Genomic DNA, 12605 nt, shown 5'->3' with positions numbered 1-12605 from the left:
AGTAATTCCTTATAAATAGCTATTCTTTAAAATGAAGAATAACTATTCATCTCCAACAAGGTTGTAATAGCTATTATTTACTAAGTGTATTAATTTATAAAATTAATATATTTCGAAATAAAGAAATTTTCCATTAGTAGGTGTTTTTACTCCAAATTGGGTCGATTCAATTTTGGTGGGCCCAAAGAGAAAAATGTCAAGCCCTACCACTTTTCCCCCTTCCAATTCGTGATCCATGATCCTTGATTGGGAGAAAGATCCTATTTCAAATTCGTTACGTTGGTCTGCCTAATATGTTCATTTTTTTTTTTTTAATGTTCAAAATCAATTAGCAATATTTTTGTGATTTTACTATTTTGATTAGTTAAAGTCCCTCAAAAAAAAAAAAAAAAAAAAAAACTTAAAAAGCTTTGTACATTAGCTTGGGCAATTTTGTCCAATATATTTCTAAACATTTCTATCTATGTTTTCACTCCAAATTGTGGTGATTTAATTTTGGTGGGTCCGGAGAGAAAAATGTTGGGCCCTACCACTTTTCCCCCTCTCAACCAAACACACCCATTACCCATTTTCTTATTTATTTTTTCTCCTATATTTCTATTCACTCTATTTTTGAACCCAACCAAACACACCCTTACGGATAAAAAACAGAAATGTGGGCTAAAAGCTTGAGTTTGTAAGAAAATGTGAAAAAAATTGGTATTTTGATATTTTTGTTAAAATTTTAACTTTTACGGAATTTTTTCTTTTTCTCTATAAAGTTGGATCCTCACCCTATACAGCTAAAAAAAAGCTGACATAATAAAGCAAAAATTAGTCCAAAGATTTTTTTTTTCAACTAGTTGGATCTTCGTCTTTCTTTTAGGGCCATAGTTTTGACATTTTTTTTACTTGTAGGCCATATTTTTTGGCCTATTAGGTTTGTGGGTTGAGTGGTACATTGGACCACGTCCGGTCTTTTTTTTTTTTTTGAAACCGGACCAAAACTTATATCATTAATCAATGAGAATCAAAATACAATGCCTCCAAAGCAGGCGGAGGGGACTCTTCTAACCAAACCACTTCATCAGTAATACATTTAGCAAAACATCCGGTCTTAATTCTACTCTTCTTTCAAACAACTGCGCTAAGATTTTATTTATTTATTTATTTTGAGTTTAATGTAATTTTTTAATTTGAACTTGTCTATTATTAATGAGGTTACACTTGAAAAGATTTTTAAGAAACTAAAATTTAGAATTTAGAAAATGAGTAAATTGCTGCATTTAGTGTGTTCTAGTTTTTAGGAAAAAGAATGTATTAAACGTGCGTAGATATTTTTAAATAGAGATTTAGATCTTTTAGAATTTTTAAGATACTCAACCATATAATATTTTTTTAATCCTAATCTTCCATTTTAAAATAAATGGTTTGAATTTTACCTTGTCATTAATCTGTTAACAAAAACCTTAAAATAAACTCTACATCAGTTATTAAAATAGACATGTCAAAATTTAAATGTATTTTATTAAAAAAAAAAAAAATCTGAACCACAATTTCACTGTGATGGTTATGGCACCTGTCTTGTTCCACAAAATACATCTAAAGAGAAATTAAAAACTCCGCCCACGAGCGTTGAAAACCTTCTTTTTTCTTTTTTTTTGAGAGAGAAAGGCGTTGAAGACCCAATTTAGCAGTGGCAGTCTATTTTCTCCAACGTTTTGCATTTTAGCCATAATTTTATCTTCTTCTTCCTATAAATATAATTGATCAGTTTGTCAAACCAAAAAAGTTACTGGCTTTTCTAAGAATCCCAGCACTTCTTTCTTTTTTTGTGCAAAATACCGGCCGTACCGACTCCCACGGAAATTGAGAATGAGGGGTAGATGCCGTCGAGTCAAGGAATGGTTTCACAATAATTATATTTTCTTCTCCCCAAAAGCCTTCTTCATTTTAGGTAATGATTCCTGAAACTAAAGTTGGTTGGCTATTAATTTTAATTTTCGCGGACAAATTAGCAATACTTTGTTGGATTTCAACATAACTGATATTTATATCTTTCTCCTTTTTTACTTGTTGAACTTCAGGTTTAGTTTTGAGCCAAAGCTTCGCTGAATATGCAGCGGTGTGCTGCTTGATAGTTTATTTCACACATAAATGGAAGAAGCAACATCTACCAGAAGCTGTAGCAATTATAAAAGTCCAAGATGGCGTAACTATTGTATTATCACATTTTCTCGCTTATGTAGCAGATTCCTGTATGGGTCGTTTCAAAGTGGTTTTCTTTACCACCGTTGCCTATATTTTGGTAAGTCCATATATGATTGGGCTCACAGTCAGAGGTATATTAAACCTAGCCTCCATGAAGTTTGAAAAAAAATCAAGGAGTAGCCTCCTATTTTCAAAAACCACTCCATCCCATAACTTGTATGATCCGTATTACAGTTCTTGAGGTGTCATTAGAAATTCTGACAAAATATTCTTTTTTCTAAATTAAATATTCACACCTAATATTATTTTAGATAATGGTTAATTTGGCTAGATAAAAATGAAAATTAATTAAACAAAATCAAGATTCAAAGTTTCATTTATGAAAATATGTTTTAAATTATTGATATATTTTCAAATTAGTCTAGAGAAAGATGGATATAATTTACAATATTTTCCATGAATTTCGGATAAATTGAAAGTAGTATGAATTTTTCAAAAGTATGTTGTATAAAATGAATATAAAAAAAAAAAAAAAAAAGGGGTTTCATGTAATGACTTTTAGTAAATAAATAAACCTCATGTACAAATTATCTTGAATTTTGTTAAAAATATAAAATAATTAAATCATAACAATTTTAAGTCATATTGTAACTATTTGGGTAATTGCACCACACATCATACTCATGGCCGAGGGGGCCATTATCGTGCCTAGGAGGTCACACCCTTGGACAGTAGGGTCACGTCAGTGGCACGTTATCAGAGGAGGTCATACTGTAGAAAAAGAGTTTCGGAGAAGGGGTTAGCCCTGACATGGCTGAAGGGATAGTGGTTACCACCACATTTAATGCATCCCACGAAACCTCTTGACTGCATTTATGTAGAAAAAACCTCTGAACAGTGCTGCCTTCGCTGTCGCAACTCACAAGGGGTCTGATAAAGTGTCTGATGGGACAAGCACTCAAGTAGTGGCTCAGATGATCAATAAATAGAGAGCCAAGATCATCTAAAGGGAGTTATATAATGTAAGAGACCCTCCAGGGAGAGGGGATTAAGAAATTTATAGAGAAAATACTGTAGCAATAAGAACTAAAATTGTATCCGAGACTAAAGGAACTATATTCTAAAACCACTCTCCTCGGACTTCGTCGAGGAAGGATTTATTTGCATAAACCTTGTCTTTCTTTGCTTTCTCATTATCTTTAATCCACTGGGCGTGTTGCTTAACCCATTGAAACCTAGTTTCTAAGCTCACTCTTTATAAATTCATTGTGTTGGACTCTTTGAGTCTGAATCCATTTGCCTTTTGGGCTCAGGAATCAAAACGCCACCCTTACAATTGGCATCGCCTGTGGGTAAGCTTGAGCTTTAGTGAGATCAACGTCTATCTATGGTAGGTTCGGGGTCCAATTAGGAGGAGTCTATTGGTTCTCAACATCAGGACCAATTTCTCAATCTTGAATAAAGGAGGGACCACGAGGTCAGTGCGCACACCACGTATACTAGTAGAAGCCAGTCTCGAGGCGGGAGTTACATCTCTCATGAGGGGAATACTAGAAGTATGCAGTTGGAGATTGACCGTCTTTGTTGGAGGCTACGCCATGAGCAACAGAGAAGAACTCCCTCGGATTCTGACCTTTCTTCTGATGATGATGGAGATAATAGCTACAGGCCCAGGTCCAGGACTCCTCCCAATGAGTCTCTTTCGTATAATGAGGACCGTCATTATAAGTAGAGGAGAGAGTCCATCTCGCAAAGATCTGGGCAATGATGCTATGAGCAGGGCTCTTAACTAGATCTTTAAATCACTGTTTATGAGTGAAATCGAAGGGGGAAAACTTCCTCGGCAATTTGCCCAGCCAACATTCACCATTTATAATGGCAGAACGGACCTTGTGGAGCACAGTAGCTACTTCCACCAAAGAATGGTTGTTCACTCCAAGAATGAGGCCTTGATGTGCAAAGTGTTCCTATCCAGTTTGGGGCCTGTGGCGATGAGATGGTTTGACGGCCTCAAAGAAGGTTTCATTAGCTCCTTTAAGGAGCTTACTAGGGCATTTGAGGCTCGTTTTGTGACTTGCAATAGAGTTCCCCGGCCTTTGGACTCTTTGCTATCTATGACTATGAGAGAAGGGGAGACCCTGAAAACGTATTCTGACAGATACTGGGAGATGTTCAACGAGATAGATGGGAACTTTGATGACGTAGCTGTAAGAACTTTCAAGGTTGACTTACCCACATAGCACAATCTGAGAAAATCTTTGACCAAAAAACCAGTTAGGAGTGTGCGTTTGCTCATGGACCGTATTGATGAGTATAAATAGGTCGAAGAGGACTAGCAATAGGGAAAGGGGAAGGCTAAGGTGGTCTCTCAGGACAGAAGGGATCTCAGGTCGGATAGGTACAATAACAATCGACCATAGAGAGATTTTACGGGGCATTCTGCATCTACTACTACTCAGGTAGTTAATACTGTGTTCCGAGAGCTGGTACACCAAATCCTGGAAAAAAATCAAGAATGAGCCATACTTTCAATGGCCAAACAGGATGGGGAGAGACCCCACGAAGCGTAACCAAAGTCTTTATTGCCAGTACCACAAAGAATGAGGGCACACTATTGAGGATTGCAGGACTTTGTGAAGCCACTTGGAGCAATTAGTTAAGGCAGGAAAGTTGAAGCAATTCCTATATCAACCTAACAGACAAGGTGGTTAGGCAGGGTCGGGGGCTCAAAGAGATACTTCTGCAAGACTACCTTTAGGTACAATCAGTGTCATTTTTGCTGCTCCGGGAAGGACTGGCTCTCAGCCATCGAGGGTGATGTCTGTAGCTCGGCCATCTACAGATGGCTCATCCCCTAATTCAAAGAGATGTAGAATGGATGTTCAGCTGGCTTTGAGCTTTTTAGATGAGGATAAGGTTGGGACCTTGCAATAACATGATGATGCCCTAGTGATCACCCTCAGGATAGGTGGGTACGATATGAAAAGAGTGTTGGTAGATCCGGGTTGCGGCACAGAGATCATGTGCACTGACTTATTTAAGGGATTAAAGCTGAGATCTGAGGACTTAACCTATTATGATTCCCCTCTAATAAGGTTTGACAGGAAGATTGTCTTTCTAAAAGGCCAAATCTAACTACCCATTCAGACAGGGACAGAGGTCGTGGAGGTAAACTTCATTGTAATAGATGCCTACTCCTTCTACGTTGCTATTATGGCAAGGCCTTGGCTTCATACCAGATGAGTCATACCTTTCACCCTACATTTGAAGGTGAAGTATCTGTCTAGAGATCGGGTTGAGGAGTTAGTGGGGAGCCAATCTATTGCTGGGTAATGCATGGTGGCCACAATTAGACATCAGACCAGGGGTGAGTCCTTAGCCTCTGCGGGGTAAGACTTATAGCAATCAAAGGTACTAATGCTATCCACGGAGATAGGGGAAGAAGGGGCAAAATGAGAGCAATTGGAAAGAGTTGTCATTAAGGATGATGAGGAGAAGTTCTTTCAAGTCGAAGTTCAACTACCTCTTCGAGAAAGGCAAGAGCTAATAGATTTTCTCCGAAAAAAATATTGACATGTTTACATGGAGTGCCTACGAAGCCCCTGCGTGGATCCAGATTTCATTTACCATCGTTTAAACGTTAATCCCTTTGCCATCCCCAAGAAGCAATCACCTCGGTGCTCATTTAGGGAACATTTTGACGCTGTCAAGGGGGAAGTACTCAAGCTCAAGCAAGCTAGGGCCATAAAGGAGGTGTTCTACCCTGAGTGGCTGGCCAACATAATAGTGGTAAAAAGAAAACTGGAAAGTGGCGAGTATGTGTAGACTTACGGATTTAAAAAAAGCTTGCCCAAAAGACCCTTTCCCCCTTGCCTCGGATAGATCAATTAGTGGACGCAACTGTAGGCCATCATCGGATGAGATTTTTGGATGCCTTTCAGGGCTATCATCAGATACCGTTAGCTTTGGACGATCAGGAAAAGGCTATTTTTCTTACACCCACTGGGAACTACCACTACAAAGTGATGCCCTTTGGATTGAAAAATGTAAGGTCTACCTACCAAAGGATGATGACCAGGATATTTGAGCCTTAGTTAGGCAAAAATATTGAGATGTATATAGATGATATGGTGGTAAAAAGTAAAGCAAAGTCTGAGCATATAGATGACCTCGAGAATATTTTCGGGATACTGAGGAAATACAAATTGCGCCTTATTGCCGCTAAGTGTTCTTTCGGCGTAGGCTCTGGCAAGTTTCTTAGTTATATGGTTACCCATCGCAGAATCAAAGTTGACCCTAATCAGATTAAAGCAATTAACAACCTGCAGCCTCCTCGGAATCCCAAAGAGGTCCCGAAGTTAACAAGAATGACTGCCGCCTTGAACCGATTCATTTCTCTGTCAACAAACAAGTGCGAGCCCTTCTTCCAATTGTTGCATGGATAGACGAATGTTCCTCAGTCTTCCAACAACTGAAGGAATATCTTTCTCAGCCACCTATTATGTCCAAACCTGAGGAGAAAGAGGTTCTATTTGCCTACATTGATGTAGCCTCACATCGGGTGAGTCTAGTGCTGATACGAGTTGATGATGGGGTACAGAGACCAATTTATTATGTGAGCAAATCACTACATGAGGCAAAGGTTCGTTATTTACCCTTGGAGAAGGCCATCTTGGCAATAGTACATGCCACGAGGAAGCTCCCACATTACTTTTAAGCTCACACTATTATGGTTCTAACCCAACTCCCTTTTCAACCACTGCTTCGGAAAGCTGATTACACAAGGAGGATTGCAAAATGGGGAATGATCCTAAGAGCTTTCGATATCAAGTGTTTGCCTCACAATTCTATAAAGGGCTAGGTCTTTGCAGATTTAGTGGCTGAGTTTGCCGAGCCTTCCCTAGAAGAAAATGGTGAAATGCCAAACATGGATGGAAAATCAGTTGGGATAATCTCCTTACGAGAACCTTTATCTTGGAAGGTGTATGTCGATGGCACAGCAAATCAAAGGGAATCAGGAGTAGGGCTAGTCATAGTATCTCCTGAAAGAATCATCATTGAGAAGTCCTCAAGGCTGGGCTTCTCGGCCATGAACAGTGAGGCTGAGTACGAGGCTTTGTTAGTGGGAATGGCTATGATTCAGAAAATGGGAAAAAGAACAGTGGAGACATTTTTAGATTCAAGGTTGGTTGTAAGCCAAGTAAAGGGAGATCTAGAAGCCAGGGATGCAAGAATGCAGGACTATTTGGAACAAGTTAGGCACTTGCAGTTGGGGTTTGAATCTTTCTCCTACAACAAATCCCAAGGAGCAGAAACATGCTTGCTGACTCTTTTACCTAGGGTTATCCAGCAAAAACATGCGTGGTAGCACAAACAAATCACCAATTAAACTAAGTATGCAATGGAAAATAAATTGACACAGTGATTTGTTTACGAATGGGGAAAACCTACGCGGCAAAAATCTCACCGGGTGATTTTAAGTTCACCACTTTCAAGAATCCACTATTATCACAACAAACAATTACAAGTAAAGGAATTACAGTACCTTATACCAACCTACAGTTGAATTCTTATCTCAATACCCAATTGGACTAGTTCTGTAGTGACAATCTCTCATTTGAATGCACGGCACCCAGTACGTGACTAACCAATTGCGCAGATCCCAGTACGCGACATCAATCACCAACTAGAGAAGGTTGTTGGCTACAAAGTTCCTCAGTTCATCAAACGATGAAGATCAAGAAGTTCTTTGATTACAAAACCCTACAGTGCACAAACACAGCAGCTTCTTCACAAGAAAGATGAATTAGGGCAAATTCTGTCTCTGGTCACAATTTGCTTGAACAAACTTTGCTCAACACTTATGCAACTTATATCCACCTTTGAAGGCTCTTAAAATAATCCTTTTATATGTCTAGGATTGTGAGAAAAGAAAACTCAAACATACAATCACGGATTGGAAGAAAACAGAACAGAAAAATCTGTTTTTCTTAAACCTTGACAGATAGCTATCTATCAAGCTGCTGTCGAGCCACGGGGCTGGAACAGCTCTTCAAGTTCAATAGATGCTAGCTGTCGAGTTTCAATGACAGACACTTCCTTGGTTTGAATCTTGGATAAACTTGCATGGTTTTAACACTTGATCTTGAAACGAGGTTTCTTGAAGTATTAAACACATCCTAGATCTAACCAAATACAAGTAAATTGCATTTTATCAAAGGATTAGCCAATTACATAAAATAATGACATATGTTCCTAATAAGTGAATCACATATGTCTTAACATAATATATGCAATAAAAAATATAGAAAATAAGTATGTGGTTAAGTAATTAAATTAGTCAAAATAATAAAATATTTGTGAGTTCTCAGTCAAACAATATATTCTTTTACAGAATTATATTAATTGTAATAATTCATATTTTCTTTCCCTTTTAATGACATATGATATAACTAATTGTAAAATATAATACCACCCAATAAGTATTATATAACTATAAAAATAACCTTTTATAAAATATTTTTATATAAAATTTATAATGTATTCGCGTATTATGCCGGACATCTGTTGGTTATAAACAAGAGAAAAACCCCAAACATTTTATTTGGTTCAGTCATAAATCCTGCCAAAGGGCAATGAGAATAAATCTACTATATATCAAATAGAAATTACAAAGTATCTATGTAATCAATAAATACCCTCAATTGATAAGATCTTTTAAGCCTCTCAAACTCTTTAACTTTAAGCCCTCAAACTGAAACAATAGCTAGCACCTCTCTTTGTGTTTATATAAAACTTTTTTTCTGTTCACACAAATGATATATTTATAATCAAATAGGACAAGATAAAAAGACCTTATTGTTCACACAAATTCCTACTAAGTAAAAGGAAAAAAAAAATGTTCACACAAAATCCTAAACAAAAATCATTTTGTACCACTTTTCTTTTTCTTTTTTTCATAATTCACTGATAAATTAGGATTATGATAAAAATTGAGTTCACAAATCTTTTAGATTTTCTTAGCATGTGTTGTGCAAATCACACAATGATTTTTACACTCACGGGCAAGACCCACGTGGTGAAATTATGAAAAATAATGCTACAGACACAAACATTTTTACAAATAGTTAATATGATTTTATCATTTTCCAAAAAATTATTGGTAAGAAAAAGTATGATGTAAGTAATAAGTCCATATTAAAATTAGTAATAATTTATCACATCAATAGTCTGTAAAAATATTTGTGATTATAGTATTACTTAACTGAGAATAGAGCCACCTTTCAAAATACAATATTAGTGATGGCGCTTCACAAATATCCACACGTCACATTGTCTTTTACGTATATTGCAGGGATTGACGCTCTTATGGTGCTCAGCTAAGTACCATAGTCCAACTGGAGAGATTAACGGGTTTTATGCTGGAGCGGTGATTCTAGTAGTGGGTATGGCTGGTCAGAACCTACCTCTAAGAGCCTTTCTTGCTGATCAATTGAGTGATGAGATAGGAAATCCAACAGAAGAAAAGCAGGAAGAAATAGATGATCGTACAGATATTTTGTGGCGAGTTGCCAGGTTTTCTGGAGCGACTATTGCTCTCGTTTCCCTTCCAAATGCTAAATGGGAAATGGCCTTCAGAGTTTCTGCCTTGGTGATGGGAGCAACTCTTTTGCTGTTCTTGTTTGGCTATGGTCTCTCCTTTTACAAACTCCACAAACCAGACGGGAGCTCCTCTAGAATTATTCTTCGAGTTTTAATGGCAGCTAGACACAATTGGAGTCGCAACTACCCTCGTACAGAAAAAGGGTTTTATTGGGAAAACTATAAATCACAGCCGGGACTGATCGAGAAGAGCCATGGTCAAACATATTTGTTGCCTAAAGTTCTATTTCTAAGGTAAAATATCTCTCACACACTATTTTTAAGAGGAATTATAACCTGTTTTAGGTGTATTTTTCCCTATCTTTCGTAAAAAAGAGTAATTCAATATTTATATATATGTTGTATATACGTGCAATGACATTAACCATATTTGTTCACATAGTTGTAGTAATGAGCATGATTAGTGAACTTAAACAACCTAATAATGAATATTAAAAAAATGAATATATATTATTATGTTATTTTATTACTGGAGATACTTCAATTATAAACATTATAAACATTATGTAATAAAATTTGTAACATCCAGAACTTCACTCTTTTCTATATTGAATACAGAAGGTTAGACAAAGCTGCAGTAATTGATGAACGAACACCCCCAGTCAGTCCAAAAGAACAAGAACTTCTTGGGCATCTTTGCACAGCTGAACCAGTGAGCGAAGTAAAGCGACTTTTTTCTTTGATACCTATTTGGACAAGCTTTCTCGGCTGTAGTTTGGTTGCTGCTACCGGAAACACTTTCTTTTATGAACAAACAAGCAACATGGATTTTTACATTGCCAATAATATCAAGGTTCCTTTAAATGTTTTATTTGCCCTTAGGTCCATTATACGAGACATAATACCATACATGTTTTGGTCCAAGAAAGCAAGACAACAACATGTTACGCGGATCAGAATTGGTGTCGGGATGATTTGTTCTGCATTATGTTGCTTTGTAGCTTGGCAGGTAGAGGTCCACCGACTATATTTGATTGAGGAAGAGAATATTGATCCTATTGACTCAAATCAGACTATCTCTATGAGTGTCCTCTGGTTATTTCCGCAATTTATTTTGTTAGGACTAATGGACGGACTTGCCAGTGATGGACTTCAGGAATTCTTCTATAAACATGTTGCTACATCAATGAGAAGTTACGGCTCACAGTTCAATGATTGTGTTTTAGGTATTGGAAATTTCATCAGCTTGCCTTTTGTTTTAGGGCTTAGAAGCTGGTTCAAGGATACCATAAACACAAGTCATGTAGACAAGTATTATCTGACTTTAGCAATACTGAGTTCTGTGTTCTTTGTCTTTTATGTGTATGCCTCATCCTCAATAACGTCTGTCCACATGGGAAGTCCATCAAATGATGAGGAATCAAACGAAAGCTTGGAAGATGGCACGGATGAGTTAGCAGATCAATCCGGGTCAACTAGGAACATCGCTCCTTGTTCACAGAGGTCTAATCCAATGGGAAATGCATCAGAGGGAGTGGAATTAAACGAGATCAAGGTGGATGGCAATGATGACACAACTAGGAGCGTCTCTTCCCCACTACGGAGGAGAAAAAATGTGGCTACAGCAATGACAGCCATTGGCTTTTCTATGCGCCTATTTGACAGATTTTCTAGGGAATCACCCGCAAATATTGCAGGCTCCCCTGAATCTATGGAGGAAACCCTTTTGCAATCCCAAGCATTGACTGAAGCTGAAAATGAACTCCTTGATGATGATGAGCCAGGAAGCCAATAAGACTAAATTTGGATGGATTGAGGTGAATCTAAACTCTTAATTGTTTAATGATGTTATAACTCACCGCATTTTGTTGGCGTGTTTGAAATTAATATAAGTAGTATTAGTGCTAATTTAAATAGTCACTATAAGAAAAAAGATATAATACAACAAGTACTATTGCAACAAAAAAAATAAATAATGAATGTAATATATAGATTGTTGCATCTCTAGGTTGTTTTTTGTTGTAATAGTAACTTAAATTTATTACATCAATATAAGATTATAGCAATAATTATTATGTTGCATCGAAATGTGGTGTTGTAATAAATAACTCTTATTTTACATTGAGATATATTGTTGCAATAGGTAATCTTTTATTTCACATCAAACTATATTGTTGCAATAGGTAATCTTTTAATCGTATTTCAAAATTCAAATTTATTTACTAAGTACAAAACTTATCTCTCAAAGTTCTATCTCTCTCTCATATCTACTAACTCCAAATTTTCTCTCTCAAATTTCAGTCTCTCTTAATTCAGTCTCCATAGAGAGACTCTTTCTTAGTTTAAAGATTTTTTTTTCTAACTTTCAGGTAATCTTTTAGTTCTTTTTAAATTTTAATTTGAGTTTTCTTTGTTTAATTGCATAGTCTTCAAGTAGTATTGTTTATATGCGTTTTTTTTAGAATCAATGATGGTGTATATTTGTGTCATTGTGTTGTATATATGATGTTTTTCAACTTTATACTTTTTTTCCTTTTTCTTTTTTCCAAAATAAGTGGTAAGTCAATGAAATGGTCATGAAGTATGCTTGTATAACACCTTCGGGAAGAAACTTTTCTTTCATGTTGTATCGATTTTTGCATACTTTTTGAAACTATGTGATTGAATGTGAACTCAACAAGTTGTGTATATATATTTGTGTTTTTTGACATACGTATTGAAATGAAGTATATCAAATTTTTCATCTTTTATGCATATCTTTAATTTGTTAGTATAGTTCCTAGATATTTTTTTTGAATTGCAAAACAGGTTAA

General features: G+C 36.4%; 1 protein-coding gene across 2 annotated transcripts; it reads left to right on the top strand.

Moving 5' to 3' along the window:
* Positions 1-1667: 1667 nt before the first annotated feature.
* LOC136065758 (protein NRT1/ PTR FAMILY 5.4-like) lies at positions 1668-11767 on the top strand. 2 transcript variants are annotated; one of them, XM_065769364.1, is made up of 4 exons: positions 1668-1936; positions 2067-2287; positions 9545-10086; positions 10414-11767. In XM_065769364.1, the coding sequence occupies exons 1-4, from the start codon at positions 1855-1857 to the stop codon at positions 11585-11587; spliced, it is 2019 nt and encodes a 672-aa protein (XP_065625436.1). In that variant the 5' UTR covers positions 1668-1854; the 3' UTR covers positions 11588-11767. The 2 variants fall into 2 exon arrangements, with proteins under 2 accessions (XP_065625436.1, XP_065625435.1); XM_065769363.1 differs by having other exon boundaries at positions 10411-11767.
* The last annotated feature ends 838 nt before the right edge of the window (positions 11768-12605 follow it).

Source organism: Quercus suber, unplaced genomic scaffold (assembly GCF_002906115.3).
Source record: "Quercus suber isolate HL8 unplaced genomic scaffold, Cork oak 2.0 scaffold_1127, whole genome shotgun sequence".
Classification (NCBI taxonomy): Eukaryota; Viridiplantae; Streptophyta; class Magnoliopsida; order Fagales; family Fagaceae; genus Quercus; species Quercus suber.
The sequence above is the reverse complement of the archived record's forward strand: the minus strand, read 5'-3'. Positions and strand labels throughout refer to the sequence as shown.

Bases quoted from the DNA above. Each gene is read 5' to 3' on its own strand.
- LOC136065758 (XM_065769363.1), top strand. From the start codon at position 1,855: ATGAGGGGTAGATGCCGTCGAGTCAAGGAATGGTTTCACAATAATTAT. The intron at 1,937-2,066 runs GTAATGATTCCT...GTTGAACTTCAG, and splicing joins AAAAGCCTTCTTCATTTTAG to GTTTAGTTTTGAGCCAAAGC. The intron at 10,087-10,410 runs GTAAAATATCTC...TATTGAATACAG, and splicing joins CCTAAAGTTCTATTTCTAAG to AAGGTTAGACAAAGCTGCAG.